The sequence below is a fragment of the Mesoplodon mirus genome (assembly GCF_964341445.2).
Source record: "Mesoplodon mirus genome assembly, chromosome: 9".
In the NCBI taxonomy this organism is placed as follows: domain Eukaryota; kingdom Metazoa; phylum Chordata; class Mammalia; order Artiodactyla; family Ziphiidae; genus Mesoplodon; species Mesoplodon mirus.
The window spans coordinates 68,225,260-68,241,943 of record NC_138985.1 but is presented as its reverse complement, the minus strand read 5'-3'; the positions used below and the strand labels follow the sequence as shown (position 1 = coordinate 68,241,943).

The window sequence follows — 16,684 nt, the reverse complement described above, 5'->3', positions numbered from 1 at the left end:
GCTCTGAAATCACTTCGCTTGATCATTAACCTGATTTCTTTTTTTGTTGCATTTGACTTATGTGCCCTTTAGTAGTTAAAATTGTTTTCCTTGCTTTGCAAAGGAAGGATTTCCATTTGCCCCGAAAAGTAGGCATTTTGCACATCACATGCACAAAATTATGCAGTCCAGCCCTTCACTGCCTCATTCTGGAGTGTTAGTATTCTTGTTTATGATGTCTTGAAAAACAAGGGAAATGGCTCAGGGATGGGCTTCGTTTCAATTCATTTCAACAAACGTGTACCCTAACGCTGTACATATCAGCCTGTTTTTGCTGTAATCTGTGGATTTTGCTATCATCCCTCAAAGATGAAAATTCAAATCAGTTTCAGAATATCCTGATGATACTAAGGTAACAATATCTTGATGACACTCAGAAAGGATGCAAGCTTCATAGGGTAGCCACGAAGAAGAAAGATGGCTACATACACTTGTGTGTGTGCTAGTTAATCAGCATCTTTTCACTGAATTCTAGAAGAATTACTTTATAGATGATTATCTTCGTTAATCAGCTATAATCAAGCCTTCCTAGAATGGTGAAGTATTTAAGCCTTGTTTCCTGGTACAGATCCTGTGTAATTGTTTCCATACTGTTGGCAAAACAGCTGTAGGAGTTTTGCATGGGCCATAAGTATTCAAGGTCTTTGAGGCAATTTCTTTGTATAAACAATGCAAATTTTTATTGCTATAGTTGAGTTTTTTAAAGAGGCTTTAAATCCATCAGGATTTTCTGTAAGGGGGGGTTCTTCATAGGAGAGTGGATGTGGTGATAATGACTGAGTAACATGAAAGACCCTGTGTTCCTATAGGTGAGGCCCAGGGCTCTTTCATCTTAGGCTGAATCCTGGCCCACTGCTGCTTGAGGATTTGGAGTGTGTAAAAGTCCTGGGCTTTTTAATTATGTATAAGCCTTTTAAGAAGCCTGTACCAGGAGGGCAGAGATGGAAACATGCAGTGAAACATTTTATATCCAGTTTGAGCATTCAACCGAAGGTCTTCACTTGAGTCAAACCAGAGCTTCCAAATAGATCAAAGGTAGCATGGAGTTGAAGAAAATCTCTTTGTTGGTGCTGGAGTGACAATACCTTATGAGAATCAACAAGTGTAAAAAATAGCCTAAGGAGAGTAGAAAACAAAGGGGGAAATTACTCAGATTTCCACCACCAAAATTAATCAACTCTATTCCTTTCTTTTAAAGTTTCATTCCATATATGTAAATAAGTATGTCAATTTTATATATCATAATTGGGATATATATTTGGCATTCAGCTTTCATACTTAACATTATGTGATAAGCATTTTCCACATTGCTTCATGGTTTAGTCCAACCGTTTATTTATTTATTTTACCAGGAAAAAAAAAAAATTTTATTTACAGAGAATAAATGAACCACAACTATTTTGTGAGAAAGCTGATGATGAACAATTTTTTTAAAAATCAGAATTCTTCTTCTGGCATTATCATCCACTGAGTTTGTACTTACACTATAAACAGATATAAGATGGACATAGTATATGAGGCAATACTTTTCAGACTTTATCCACAGACAGTAAAGAGCACAGATCCAAAGAGCAGAGAAATAAAGGCAGTGAGCCCCATAATGTGCACTTCTGGAATGAGAAATGGGTTGAGGAACACAAGCTTAAGATAGCCATCTCCCTGAGTTCAGGAGAAAGAGGCTGGACTTAAGGAGAATGAGGTGACAACTTGGTAGTCCAACAGTTTAAATGGCTTTGCAGTATCCCATAGAATTTCTGTACCATGGTTATTTAACCACTCACTAATATGGAACTTTTAGACTGTGTTCAAATTTGTCATTATAAAGTTTCAGTGAATATTGTTAATTTTTTTTTCCTTTGGGCTTATTTTCACAGAGCTTATTCCACAAACTGGGATTACTGGGACAAAGTCTCAACATTATAAAGTCTTTGCATTAAAAAGTGATGGTTGCTTTCCTGAAGAGTAATGCCATTCACACTGTCCCCAGTAGCTTCACAACTTCAGCAGCATTGGGTATTATCTGAATATCTTGAAAGCTATTTGGGAAGAAAAGACCAGAGTTGCCTCAGAGTTTCTCCTACAGTACCCATCAACTTGGCTAAAAAAAAATGTATCTTAGGCATTTTGAAGGACATTCCTCATTTTTGACAAGTGGCTATCCTATTTAAGAAAGAAGGTCTTTGGAAGTGGCATAGCAGACATGGTTGCCTCCAACAAATAACAAATTTGAGGCACCTGCATCTATCTGTCTGCCTCAAAAAATTATAGTTGTCACTGAAATGTAGGAGGGGAAAGCAGCATGGATTAGCAGCAGCCACGAGGGGATGCCCAGCTTGCCAGCTGCTACAGGGCCTGAAAAGTGAAGATAATCAAATGCAGGCTTCATGACAATCCTAGTGTGTACCATTCCTTAATTCCACTGAACTGTAACCACAGTCTTCTTCCTTAACATAGCCATACATCCAAGTAAAACCTATATTGCTGAGTAATACAGCACAAATGCTTTTGCAACAAGAGAGATGTATGCAGATTCCTATGAAGAATCAAACTTTTGGAAGAATGCAGTGGTTGAGACAAGGCTTGAGTTTATTTCAGGTTGTTGGTATATGTAGCCAACTGGAAGAAAGTGACCCTACTGAGTTCCTGGGTTGGCGTCTCTGAGCAGCGCCCCAGAGCAGCTAACATTCCCCTTTCTCTCTTGTGTGCACTATCTGTACCTAGATACATTGACTGGCTTCCCCTGCTGAATCCTGCATTTGCCCACGGCTCAATTTCATTTCAGGTTCTAATCTACAATGGCCAACTGGACATCATCGTGGCAACTCCCTGACAGAGCGCTCCTTGATGGCCATGAACTGGAAAGAATCCCAGGATTATAAGAAGACAGAAAGAAAAGTTTGGAAGGTCCTTAAATCTGATCCTGAAGTGGCTGGTTATGTACAGCAAGTGGATAGCTTCTATCAGGTATGAAAATGCTTCCCATCATGCAGGTTGTAAGAATGGGGTGATGAGATTGAAATGAAAGCCCGAATACCCATAAGACGTGGTCAGCTTTAAGCAAAGTCATACAATAACCAAAAGGTGTCTTCTGTTGTCCTCCTTTCCACTGGGAAGGGTGGTCTGAGTTCATATTAAAATACAAATACTCAATGTTTAAGACAAAAGTTGTCAGACAATAGTGTAGGTATTATTTAAGAGATAAGGTGACAATTAAAAAGATTAAAAAAAAGATAATACTCAGCCCCAAAAGGTGAATCATTAATGAGAGAATTAGTCTATTTGGGGAACAAAAGAGAGCGTGAACAAATTACATGAGGAAGGTTCAATGTAATCTCCTCTGGCAAACCTATGATCACATTCACGTATTACACATGGAGCCCCAGGACAAAATCTATCTGATGCCTTAGTGTGACCTCTCCTTTAGGGGTCAGTTGTTACTCTGGCCAAGCCTGTCCACTGCTCCTCCAGTTTGCAGGTCTCAGCTCCTCGAAGATGAATAGGTCTTCCTTAATGTTTACACGATGATTACACTGTTTACCTCCAGAAAGTGTCTGGAGAAATTAAGAAAGCCCCTTAGTTTTGCTTAGTCTCAAGAGGAAAAATTTATTCTTCTAGACTTGATTTTATTCCCCAATTTTTTATGTGAGGTAACGCTGGGACCTCAATTCTGTACCTCCAAGTATTTGGAAGAATAGCTTTCTAATGCTTGAGTTTTCCTTTAGTCAAATCCATGCTCCAAACAGAAATTAATCATAGGAGTACTACTTTAAAAGTACTTTGCTTTAGGATTGTAAATGAGAGATCACAAAGTATTTTATCAGGGGTCACTGGGTTATCATCTGAATTACTCATTTATGTTTAAAAAAACGATAGATCCAGCAGAAATTACGGGTATTCTAATGTGAAAAGGTAGCCTTCCTACCCTACCCTGGTCATTCTAACCATTAAATAACATGAAATTTAACAGAAATTTAAATATTACACAAAATGTTAACTACCTTGGACAACGGAAACAGTTGAGAGACATATTTCTGGGCTCAAGTGAAGGTAAACTTTGAAAAGATACAACATTACAGTTTCTAAATTGAGATAAATTATACCAAAGAATTAACTACTGGTGGAATGGCAAACTAAATGTCTCAGAGCAGGAACAATTCTGGCAGTATATATATGAAGTCTGAAAATGGGACAGGGAAGGACAGAAAGAAGTGACTTTACATGCAGAGAGATCTCAAGAGAGGATGGGAAGTGCCTTGTCAGCCCCATCTGCTTCTGTAAACTTGAGCGATCTTGAATCTGGTATTGAGTTGGGGACCACAATAAATAGTTAACTCTGAAAACAGATTCCAAAATATTGAAATTCCTGGACAAGTGGAGGCTCTTCAGTTGCAGAAAATAATCTGGACTTAATTTTGTTGTTTATTTGTCTCTTTTTAAGTAACACAAGTTATATAGCAATTCAAATATTTTTTAAAAAGAGAAAAAAAAATTCAACAATTTCAACATCTGAAATTGCATTTTAATTGATTCATATGTTCACAGGTACAGGTTTTTGCATAATTTTAACAGTGTAATATAAGGTTGATTCTACTTTGTTACTTCAAAAAAACTTACTGAGTTATAACATAATATGGAAAAGTGAACAAGTCACAAATATACAGGTAAATGAATTTTCACAAAGTGAACATACCCCTGTGACTGTTACCTAAATAAAGAAATAGAATAGAACCACTGCCCCCCCCACCCCATAGTCACTACTCCCTTCCTCCCCAAAGTAACCACTGTCCTGACTTCTAATAGCCTAGATTACTTTTGCAAGTTTTTGAATTTTTATAAATGGACATATTCAGTGTGTACTCTTTCCTGTGTGGTATGTTTGCTCAGCTTTGTGTTCATGAGATTTATTTATTCTCTTTTTGTATGGTAACTTGGTACTTTTTCCTGATATGCTTAGAAATTTTCAGTTGAATGTCAGACATTAAACAGGTAAAATTATGGAGATAGTTTGAGTTTTTGGCTGATGATGTTTACCTTCAAAGAGATTTTGCTTTGCTTCTGTCAGGCAATTAGAATAGAGGCAAGTACCTTTATCAAGTCTGGAATTGAGTGACTTTAAATCTGTACTTTTTGTCTCCCAAAGCTCCATTCAAATTTCCAGTCTCTTAACTACCACTTTATGCTTGGTTTTGTAGCCTCTTGGCCGCTGAATCAACTATTGCTTTAATGCGGACAGGGCCAGAGAATGCCAGACTCAGCTTGTTGCCCTCTCCTTCAGTTTGCAAGTCTGGCCCCTTGTAGTGGGCAGAATAATGGGCCCCCAAAGAGACCTTCCCCCTAATCTCTGGAACCTGTCAATATGTTGTTTCATATGGAAAGAAGGAATTAAGGCTACATATGGAAATAAGGTTGTTAATCATCTGACCTAGAGATGGGGAAATTATTCTGGATTATCCAGATGGGCCAGTATAATCACAAAGGTCCTTATGAGTGAATGAGGGAAGCAGGAGAGTCAGAGTCAGAGAGGGTTTCAAAGATGCTGTGTTGCTGGTTTTGAAGCTAGAGGAAGGACCATGAGCTAATAAGGAATGCAGGCAGCCTCTAGAAACTAGGAATCACAAAGAAACAGATTCTCCCCTAGAGCCTCCAGAAGGAATGGAACCTTGCCAACATCTTAGTTAGCTTAGCCAACATCTTTAGTCCAGTGGGACCATTTCTGACCTCTGACCTCCAGAATTATAAAATAAGAAATTATTGTTGTTTTAAGGCACTTAAATTTGTGGTGGTTTGTTACAGCAACAATAGGAAACTAATATACCTCTTATATCCTGGCTGCCTTGGGTGATCCTCAGGATTTTCAAGTGGGTGTGTTCTGTATTTTGTCCAGCTTTTCCAGTTTTTCTTAGTAGGAGGATTGAGAGCAACAAGTGTTTCTGCCAGTACAGGATGTGGCACTTGCTGTTTTGTTCTTTTAACATTGTATCATACATATTTTCAAAGTTACAGTATAGATTCTTAACTTATTTTTAAGTAATACTCCATTGAATTGATAAAATTAATTTTCTTAATTACCCTCTTGTTGGCCACATAAGGTTGTTTCCTTTTGTTGCTGTTATTATTATTATTAATTATAAGCTAATTTTCCAACGAATATCATGTGTGTCAGTAGTCCTACTGATCTACATAAACTATGTAAATAAATCAGGCAAAAGATAGATTATGATTTTTTGTGTGCAAAATAAATGAAAGAGAAGAGGCAAATAAAAGATCAGAGTTATGGGCCTCCCTGGTGGCGCAAGTGGTTGAGAGTCCGCCTGCCGATGCAGGGGATACGGGTTCGTGCCCCGGTCTGGGAGGATCCCATATGCCGCGGAGCGGCTGGGCCCGTGAGCCATGGCCGCTGGGCCTGCGTGTCCGGAGCCTGTGCTCCGCAACGGGGGAGGCCACAACAGTGAGAGGCCCGCATACCGCAAAAAGAAAAAAAAAAAAAAAAAAAAAAAAAAAAAAAAAAAGATCAGAGTTATAAGGGATGGGCTCATCTATCTATATTTAAGTTCAATAATGATAAAGATAGCTTTCGTTTGTTGAACACTAAATATGTGCCAGCTGTTGTGATAGGTACTTCATGGATATTATCAGAATAACCTCTGAAAATTATATAATATAATTTCCATTTTACTTACATATGAGGAAACATACTCCGAGTAGGTAAACAGTTAATCCAGAATCATCCAATGACAGCACTGGGATTCAAACTTAATTCAGTTTGTTCCCAGAGCCTGTGTGCCTATGTCTGTCAGATTGCCTCTGATATTTAATTGCCAGTAAGGTGGAGAATGTTAACTAAATAGAAGAGAAGAGAAACACTCAGGAAAAAAACTTGTTTATTTAATCTTTTCACATGTTTGAAAGACATTTGTTAGGCGTTCCTTCGGGGCAGTATAAAAAAAAGATATTTGTAAATACTCATGAGGTTCTAAACTTACCTCCCGTGATTAGAATACAGTAATACTTTGCCTGTGGCTAGAAATGAAGAAATATTAGTTTAATGATGAAATGCCCACAATCTTTTATTTCTGATTGCATCCTCCCATTCACTGACTGGATGGTCTGGCTGCTATAAGATCAGCAGACTGAATATGATAATAAAGTCTACTCTATCAAGGAGATTTTACTCAAAGGAGGGAAGAAATAAAGGCAGAAAATAGGCAAATATAGACATTCACAAATCAGATAATGCCAGAAAATAAAACTGGATGATGTGAAAGAGCTGGTACAGGGACTCCTTTGGATGGTGGATCCCAGAAGCCTCACTGAAGAGGTGAGACAGTCGGACATGAAGCAGCCTCCATGTGCAGATGTGGGCCAGCGTTTCCATGCAGAGAATGTCTAAATGTGCCAAGGGGCAGAAATAAGCTGGCTGTGCCTGAGGAAAGGAAGGAGGGCCAGTGGGTCTGAGGGAGGAATAGGGAAAGAGGGGAAGCAAAGATGGAGGATTGGCTGTGGCCATATCATACGGGGCCTGGTGGGTCAGGGTAGAGTTTGTACTCAGAAAGTTAATCTCATCCCATAGACAGAGCTCTAAACTTCTTGCTCTGGTTTGAGATCCCTTCCAGTACAAATTCTGAGTATATTCATGCTATCCACTTTGGTATCATGACCCTCTACACACACACTCTTAATTGAGTTCTTTTCTCCCACAAGGAAAAATTTGCTTGTAGACATCTTTCTGTTGGGGAGATTTTTTTTTTACGTCAACTACTGACTAGTTTAGGAATAATCATTGTTACTGAATAAAACTGTATACAGTATTAGGTTATATGGATATGTGTGTTTGTGTATGTGTGTTGTACATGCGTATACCTATAACATATGTAGAGACTGTGTAACAGAGTGGTTAGAGACCACTATAGAGTGGCCTCTAATACTATAATAGACTATTATAGTGGTCTCAGTACTATAATAGAGTATTATAGTGGTCTCAATACTGTAATAGAGTGTTACAGTGGCCTCTAATACTATAATAGAGTGTTACAGTGGCCTCTAATACTATAATAGAGTATTCTAGTGGCCTCCAATACTATAATAGAGTGCTCAGTGGCCTCAATACTATAATAGAGTGTTCCAGTGGCCTCCAATACTATAATAGAGTATTCTAGTGGCCTCCAATACTATAATAGAGTGCTCAGTGGCCTCAATACTATAATAGAGTGTTCCAGTGGCCTCCAATAGTATGGTACAGTGTTACAGGGGCCTCCAACATTATACTACAGTGTTCCAGTGGCCTCCAATACTATAATAGAGTGTTCCAGTGGCCTCCAATACTATAATAGAGTGTTCCAGTGTCCTCAGTACTGTAATAGAGTATTTGAGTCAGGAAGACCATGGTTTGCCTCCTTAATCTTCTACTTCATAGCTATGTGACCTTGGGCAAGTTTTTCACCTCTCTATACCATGACTTCATCTCCTATAAAATAGGGGTAGTAATAATATCTACCTGTTATGGACTGAATTGTGTCTCCCTAACTTAGGATGTTGAAGACCTAACTTAGGATGTATCTGTATTTGGAGATATGGCCTCTAAGGAGGTAATTAAGGTTAAATGAGGTCATAAGGGTAGGGCCCTGATTCTGTGGGATTAAGGAGAGAACGCTTGCCCTCTCTCTGTCTCGGCCATGTGAGGACACAGCAAGAAGGCAGCCATCTGCAAGCCAGGAAGAGAGCTCTCATCAGAAACCCAGTCAGCTAGCACCTTGATCTTGGACTTCCCAGATGCCAAAACTGTGAGAAATTTCTGTTCTTTAAGCCACTCAGTCTATAGTATCCTCATAGGATTATTGAGGGGATTCTATAAGCTAATTAGCTTAGAGCAGTCCCTGACTCATAGGAAACATTTGCTTATTATTACTGTTACCGTGGATCACTTATAAGAATATACAGGAAAAAAAGGAAAATTATAAATGGTAAAAGTCAAGATCAGGGAAAATGTTTGATTTTCCCTTAGAGGAAAGTTGGAATATTAGTATTCAGGACATTAAGGGCAAAAAGCATGCCGAGCTGCCAGGGAGCGATGGCCACGTCCTTAACCCCCTGTCCGCTGCACTGCTTTATGATGAGAATCCCACCAGGCACATTCAGCATGTCCTCCAGATCCTTTGATGGCTGCCTCAGCCACCTGTTATTCTATGTCCCCTGGACCTTCCTTGTGAAACGCTCCAGTGCCTGGCATCACACGTGTCCTGCTCGGTGCTGTGCACGGAATGCCCAGCTTGGGAGGTGAGACTGGGGCTGCAGGGCAGCCTGGGCCGTAGAGGTGGGAGAAGGGATTGACCACCGCCCAGAAACTTGTGGCAACTATCACACTGAGCCCGCTGACTCTTCTGGTGAATGCAAAACACACTGAGAGATGAAATGGCACTCCTGCGGCTGCCAAACACCGGCTAACAAAAGAAGCGAGGCCCACATATGTTTGTGATAGAAGAGCTTCACCACACAGCGGCGAGGGATCTGCATTTTATGTGGGTGATTTTACATTGCTGTCAGTGCTCCTTCCCCTAATGCCTCGGCATAGGATTGGGGGTGGGGTGTGGAGATTGGGGGGAGGGGCAGGGATGAAGGAGGGGAAAGAGCTCTGGTGTTCACAAAGGCATTCTCTGTGGATTAAGGATACTGTTCAGATGTCAGGCATCTGATAATGGAAGAAACGGGCCTCAACCGTGGACTTGGCTTTTTAACATTTGACACACAAAACAGAAGCATGTGTATGTGTCTGCCAAAAAAGAAAACTCACTCTCTGCCAAACTCCACAGCTCTTAATTTAAAAATCGAAACCAAAGTAGACTTGTCTCCGGATGGTTCCCTGAAATGTCCACTTAAAGGAATGACAGCTCTCCCAGGGGAGTGCCAAGGTACAGAGATGGGGAGCAGTTTCTCCATCAAGGGAGGCCCAGGAAAACCAACCAGCTCCATCAAGCCTTCGGAGATCAGATGAAGAATGAGTGCTATTTGTTGCCCCTTGTTGGTCTGGCCTCCACAATCTGTGTCATTCTAAGACTTGGACCTCCCTTGTTATATCATCTGGGAAGTCATAGGCTTTTCTGAGCCTCAGTTTGTTCATCTGTAAAATACAAGGTTTGAACTGAGTTATAGCTAAGATATCTTCAAAGAAAGATCTGAAATATATTTTTCATTAATGTCTGGAGGGGCTCGGTTTGCAAGCAATATAGAATAGATAGTTGCCTTCAGAGTGTGATGTGTGTGTTTGTATGACTCAATAGTGTTGCAGTATAGATCAAAGGTCTAATCCTCTCTCTCCCACTAGCTGGTGACAACCCATGTCCATCACTGTCAAGGCCACCCTGCTGCTCCTTTTGGGGTCTTTCTCTGCCTTTCTCCAAATGTCACAGTTGCTGTTCATGATCTGTTTTGATGTTGCCACTGCTTTTGAAATGCAGCACATTTTGTTCTTACATCACTGAATTGTCACGTCAACTCCAAAGACTTTTTTGATGCCACATTTAATATAAAATTTAATCAGAGTATAAAATTTTAATCAGAATATAAAATTTTAATCAGAATAATAACACTGATGAATTTCTTTAAAAACATCTTTCTAGAAAAAACTTCATGAAGCTAAATTTTCTGAAAAAAGCATTTTTCTATCTTTATTTCAATGAAAATATTCTTACAGAGATTAATTATTTTCCGTGTAAACATTAAAAGGAAGACTTGAGTCCCTGGTCAATTTTCATTCCTATGCAATCATATTGGGTGTAGCTTCTTCTACCATGAGTTTTGCATTGTTTCCAACAACTCTCTTTTCCTGATTGCAATTTGAGTCATCATTAATTTTATTTTATGTTTTCATTATCAATATCAGCTTAGGTTATTCAATAATTACAGGATGGATTATCTCCATACTCTAGGTAGCATTTTCCAGTTGAAACAAATTTTAGATCTCATTCTCCAGGTGGGGAATCTGAAGCCCAGAGGTTAAGTGACTGTTCCAAAGTCTCCTACCCATTTCATGTCTGAGCTGAGATTAGATTCTAGGTCCCCTGGCTTCCAGCCCAGAGGTTTTCTACTTCACAAGGGCACCCACCTCTGGAATGATGGATTGGCAGTAGTAAACTAGTACAGTTAAAATTGGAGCCTGCATACATATCTGCCGTAATTAAAGCAGGCCTGAGAAATAATATATTTTACTTCAGTGTTAGCTGTTCAGTTACATGCATGTGCCCTTCTGTAGACAGACAGAGTATCGGGATTTTTAAAAAGGTGCTAGAGGGCTTCCCTGGTGGTGCAGTGGTTGAGAGTCCGTCTGCCGATGCAGGGGACACGGGTTCGTGCCCTGGTCCGGGAAGATCCCATGTGCCGCAGAGCGGCTGGGCCCATGAGCCATGGCCGCTGAGCCTGCGCGTCCGGAGCCTGTGCTCTGCAACGGGAGAGGCCACAACAGTGAGAGGCCCGCGTACCGCAAAAAAAATAATAAAAATAAAAAAATTAAAAGGTGCTAGAGCTCAGTAGGTGGTGAGGCAAGGTTCATCCAGTGTTAAGAAAGGTTATAGCTTTACCTGGGAATTTCTGATGTTAGTAAAAGAACAGATGCTGAAATTGGCTAAAATGAACAGAGGAAACATGGTGGGCAGAGCCTCAGAATGAGAGTGTACAGGGCAGGGTACAGGCAGAGCACACAGTCTGGTTTCTAATCTGGAGCGTAAAGGGTGAAAGCTGGGAGAGGAACCTGGAAAGAGATCATGGGACCTTGATGATAGGCAAAGGGGTGAGTGTTCCATTGTTTAAGTAGTAGGGGGCCACTGAAGGGTTTTTTTTTTAATTTTTTTTATTGTGATAAAATATACATAACAAAATTTGCCATCTTAACCATTTTAAAGTATACAGTTGAGTGGTATTAATGCATTCATAATGTTGGGCACCATCCATCTCCACAGTTCTTTTCCTCTTGTAAAGCTGAAACTCTGTAACTAAACACCAGCTCCCCATTACCCCTTCCCTAGAGCCTGGCAACCACCATTCTACCCCGTCTCTATGAATCTGACTTCTCTAAGTATCTCATATAAGTGGAAGCATACAGTGTTTGTCGCCATGGAAGATGTGTAAGCACATTTTCAAAGCTTTGGAAAGTTTAAAATGGCAGCAATAGGATGAATTCAGGGTAGAAAGAGGTCAGAGAAGGAGGATCCCCAGGAAATAGGGAGCCATGTTAGGAGCTGTATTGGAAGAAGGTTCTCCATCTACTTCCTGAGACCACCTTCTTGATACTTGATTCTGAGGTCCTGAAATAGAGGAGACAAGCTTTGTAATGTCTAAGCTGTGAGGACTGATCCCTGTTTGAGACATGGTGTTTCCTGTGTAGTTAAACCAGCTTGAAAGCTAAGTATCCACAGGGAGCACCTGGCATGCTGGTGTCATCCTGGTTCCCTCCTCCGGCAGCCACAGTGAGTCCCCCAGCCCCCAAAAGCACAAGCCCTGAGCCATGACTCATACTCTGACCCTGACCCAGGTTTGGCTTATGGAGTCCTCAGGACTGTGGTCTGCCTCACTCTTCTCAGGGGCTTCTCCCTGAGTTTCCAACAGGAATCAGACCTTCTGTTAGGGGTTACATACAGAGAAACCAAGGGAAGGAGCCCACCACCCTCAAAGCTTGACTGTTTTGGAGAGTTGTGACCAATGGGAGGCGGTCTGGGGTAATGAGAGGAAGGTGGACTGTGGAGTTAGACCAACCTATGTGAATTTCAGTTTTGCCACTTACGGCTGTGGGCTGGTCACTGGTGCATGGGGGTGTCAGGAAGGCCAAAGGAGACGCTAAGGATGGCTACCAATCCTTCAGCATTTGCAAGCCCTCAGGCCAGTGGTCTGCCACACACTTTCTTATCCACAATTTTATGGAATACTCATAACTCCCCTGTAAATTATGTGATTGTATTTACTAATTTATAAATGTAGAAACAGAAGTTTCACCTGGAAAACTTGATTAAGGCTTCAAATAGTAATAGTATCTGAGATTTGACAGCCCACATCTTGCTCTTTCCCCGGCACCGCTGTGCTTTAAGTACCTGTGGGGGCCATGGAGCGGGAAGGATGGAATATTCTGGTTGGCCACAGGACCAAGGCTACAAGTCTGCCCTTGGTGGTGGTGGTGACAGAGGTGGGTAGAGTGTGGGTGGTGGCCAGTGTGTTTGGCAGTGCATCCAGTCCACATAAGATGCTGTTTTCGGGCTTCCCTGGTGGCGCAGTGGATGAGAGTCCGCCTGCTGATGCAGGGGACATGGGTTCGTGCCCCGGTCCAGGAAGATCCCACATGCCGCGGAGCAGCTGGGCCCGTGAGCCATGGCCGCTGAGCCTGTGCCTCCGGAGCCTGTGCTCCGCAACGGGAGAGGCCACAACAGTGAGAGGCCCACGTACCAAAAAAAAAAAAAAAAAAAGAGGCTGTTTTCTAAAGAAAAGCAGAGTCCTTACAAGGAGTAGGAAGATGGGGAAAGCCCGGCGTGCAGACAGAAAACAATTAACAACTACAGCTTCTTAATTGTGCTTTTCTAAAACTAACATCAACCATTTTGTTTCTTTGACTACACACAACTGAAAAATGGAGAAAAGAATAACCACAGTCCTTCAAGTGGAAGGGAAGGTCAGGCTAGGATTTCACCATGTCCACGGATAATCCACAGAGAGAATGACCGAGCTGGCCACCTGCCTCTCTTGAACTTTCTGATAATTCTTTTTTTTTTTTAAATTTAGAATTTTAAACATCTTAGGGAGCATTAGAAAGTATTTCTGAAGAAACCAACAGTTCCAGAAAGGTCTTCAGCAAGTCCTTGGTTGCACTGACAATATCAGAGTAAGCAAAGAGCAATAAATGTAACTATTGCATTCAACTACTTGATAGGGCATGAGAAGTTAAAACAATATTTAATGGAGGAAAGTAACTGTTAAACAGATTTGAGACAGTGATTACCAAATGCAGCTAATTCCTGGGAAGATGTTTTGGCTTTGTTACAGAAATTGTTAAACAGAATCTTCTTCTCTCTCCCAGCTCTTGATTTTTACCAAGAGGGATGGCCTGATTCATGGGTTCTTTGTCTCCATCTTCCAGACCTGGGGAAAGTTCTTCTGTCCACTTTTGGGAATCAGACTGTGGGCAGAAAATCAGACATAGCAATCAAAACATACCCCTGCCCTCAATATAAAACTTGCCATCAAGAGCTTCACAGATTCTCCAGAAGCAGGCATTGAGGCAAAGTTTGGAGTGCACAATGTTTATTAGGGATTAACACCTGAGAAAGGAAGGGGTAGGAAGCAGAATTGGCAGAGGAGAAAACCAAACTATGATAGAGGCCTGACGAACCTTGGCCAACCTGCAAGGGAGCTCCAGAGGGAGTAGTTTCCATCAGAGCATCTTACATCAGACAAAAATGGTCAGGCCTTTATACCCACCCCCCTCACTTAGTCACCAAATGTGGGATGCCCCAGGAAGGGCATCATTTTGGGGAAAGGCTGTGCTCTGCAGCTGAGGCAGACCCCAAAGGAGCTGGAGGCCATCTGCTGACTGGACTTCCCACAGCTGGGCCGCAAGTCCATCCTTGAAAGGGGATCTGATGATGCATCTGTCTACCACAAAGACCACCGAGACAATGCAGTTGCAAGCTCTCAGGGTTTGCGTGGGGGTGGGTGAACAGATAGCAGCAGCAGTTGGTGGATGGCCTAAGGCCACATGGGGTATTGGTCTTCCTTTGTTTGCATAATGTAAGCTTTCACTTGAGCTCTTAGTGTCATTATGTCTTCTATCTGCATTAGAAAGATGGATCCAGCCTTGTTTTTCAGTTCACACCAAGATTTAAGATAGGAGGAACAACAGATCTTTCAGGGAAAAGAATCAAGAATTGTCTGGAAATATTTCCCCTTTTCAGTTATTTATTGCAGAATAAGGAATCGCTCCAAAACTTACTGGCTTACCACAACAATAATTTATTATTTCTCACAATTATGTGGGTGGAATGGGCTCCGTGGAGTGGTTCTTCTGATTGGGATAGGCCGAGGTCACACACGCAGCTGCATTCAGCTGAGAGTTTGGCTAAAGCTGGCTAAGGTAGTCTCCTAGGTAGTCTCCAAGGGAATCTCCTGTCCTCCAGCGCTCTCTCCATATGACCTCTAACCATGTAGTGTCCTGGCCTGGACTTCACAGCATAGCTGCAGGTCTCCCAAACTGAGAAGCAAAAGATGCCCATCCTTTTAAGGCCAGGGTTCAAAAGCCCCAGACTGTTATTTCCATTGCATTCTCTTGGTCAAAGCAAGTCACAGAGCAAGGCCATATTCCTCCTGATGGCAAGAACGGCAAAGAATTTGGAACCGTCCTTGTCCACTACATTTTCCTAAGCCATTGTGTCTCAACCCTTGCAAATATAGATTCCCAAGGCCTATTTCCAGATATTCTGACTTTACTGGTCTGGGGTAAGACCTGAGCATCAATATTTAAGCTTCTTAGGGAATTGAATATGCAGCTGGTTTTAGGGAACCCTAAACTGTGATGTCTTTTGTTCCTCTATTGATAAGGAAATGACTTCCATCTTGCAGGAATCCTGTGGGGCTTACGTTTGGATAAACTTCCGTTCTGATGCCTAAAGGGTGCTCTAAACCCTGACCTATTTTACTTACTTACAGGCCAACCAGAAACCTGAGAACATAGATTTACTCTTAACAAACCAGCCATTGATCTGAAGCATCACATTTAGAAAAGTGTCCTCTAGTCAGCAGTATTTACTGGTATGGCTCTGGTTCTCTGAAATCCTCAGCCAAAACCTTAAACTAAATTTTAAACCTCAGTTCCCTGCCATGCATTGTAGGTTTACAAGTGATCTTTGTTCTCTCAAAATACTGATAGACCATTGGTAATTTAGACTCGTAGAAGAACTCTTTTATTTACTCAAAACATTAGCTTCCTTTTCCCAGCAGCATTCTGTCCCGTACTGAAATGATGCGATCCTCGTGTGCAAAGTCTTTTGTTACTTTCCAACAAAGATACAACTAGATCAAGCAGGGTCTCCTGTAAACACCATCCAGAAGAGTTCTCAGCAAAGATGTTGCCCACCAGTCACAGTGTGATTCTGGATATTAATTATTGATCAAATACTATTGATATAATAGATTGATACAATTAGTTCCATGCCAAAGCAAAAATAAAAATGCAATGATTTAGAATGAAGCCTTATCAGGAGTAAACTTAGCACTTCCATTAGGTGATCGTTGGTTATTTAATAGATTCCTAACCTGGGGTAAGGGTTTGTGGTTAGGATTCAAAGGGTCAATGAACTTAGAAGGGAAAGAAATTGCAACTTTATTTTCACTAACCTCTAACTGAAACATCATTTCCTTCCGTTATGAATGTAAGCAACAAACCACAGCAGTATTAGCAGTGCCTTTGACTTTGTCGCATAGAAAGCAGAGATATTTTCATACCAAATACAGATGCTGTTGCAAATAGCTAGAAACAATGCTTATGACCATCACTACTTTAAAGTTACAGGAGTTATCAGACCCACAGGTTGCTCTTCTATATGTGTTCATATAGAAGGATGTATGTTGATATATCACAAATTCATGTTTAGCTGTTTTGATCATTTCAATGTAATGG

The 16,684-nt window shown here is 41.1% G+C and overlaps 1 protein-coding gene across 1 annotated transcript in view; it reads left to right on the top strand.

Annotated features, from left to right (window-relative positions):
* CPVL (carboxypeptidase vitellogenic like) overlaps positions 1 to 16,684 on the top strand; it is a gene marked incomplete at both ends in the record, with an annotated part of 100,275 nt that overhangs the window by 70,938 nt on the left and 12,653 nt on the right. Inside the window, 2 exon segments of the mRNA XM_082633036.1 lie at positions 2,822 to 2,858; positions 2,861 to 3,003. Of these exon segments, the coding sequence (XP_082489162.1) occupies positions 2,822 to 2,858; positions 2,861 to 3,003 (180 nt within the window).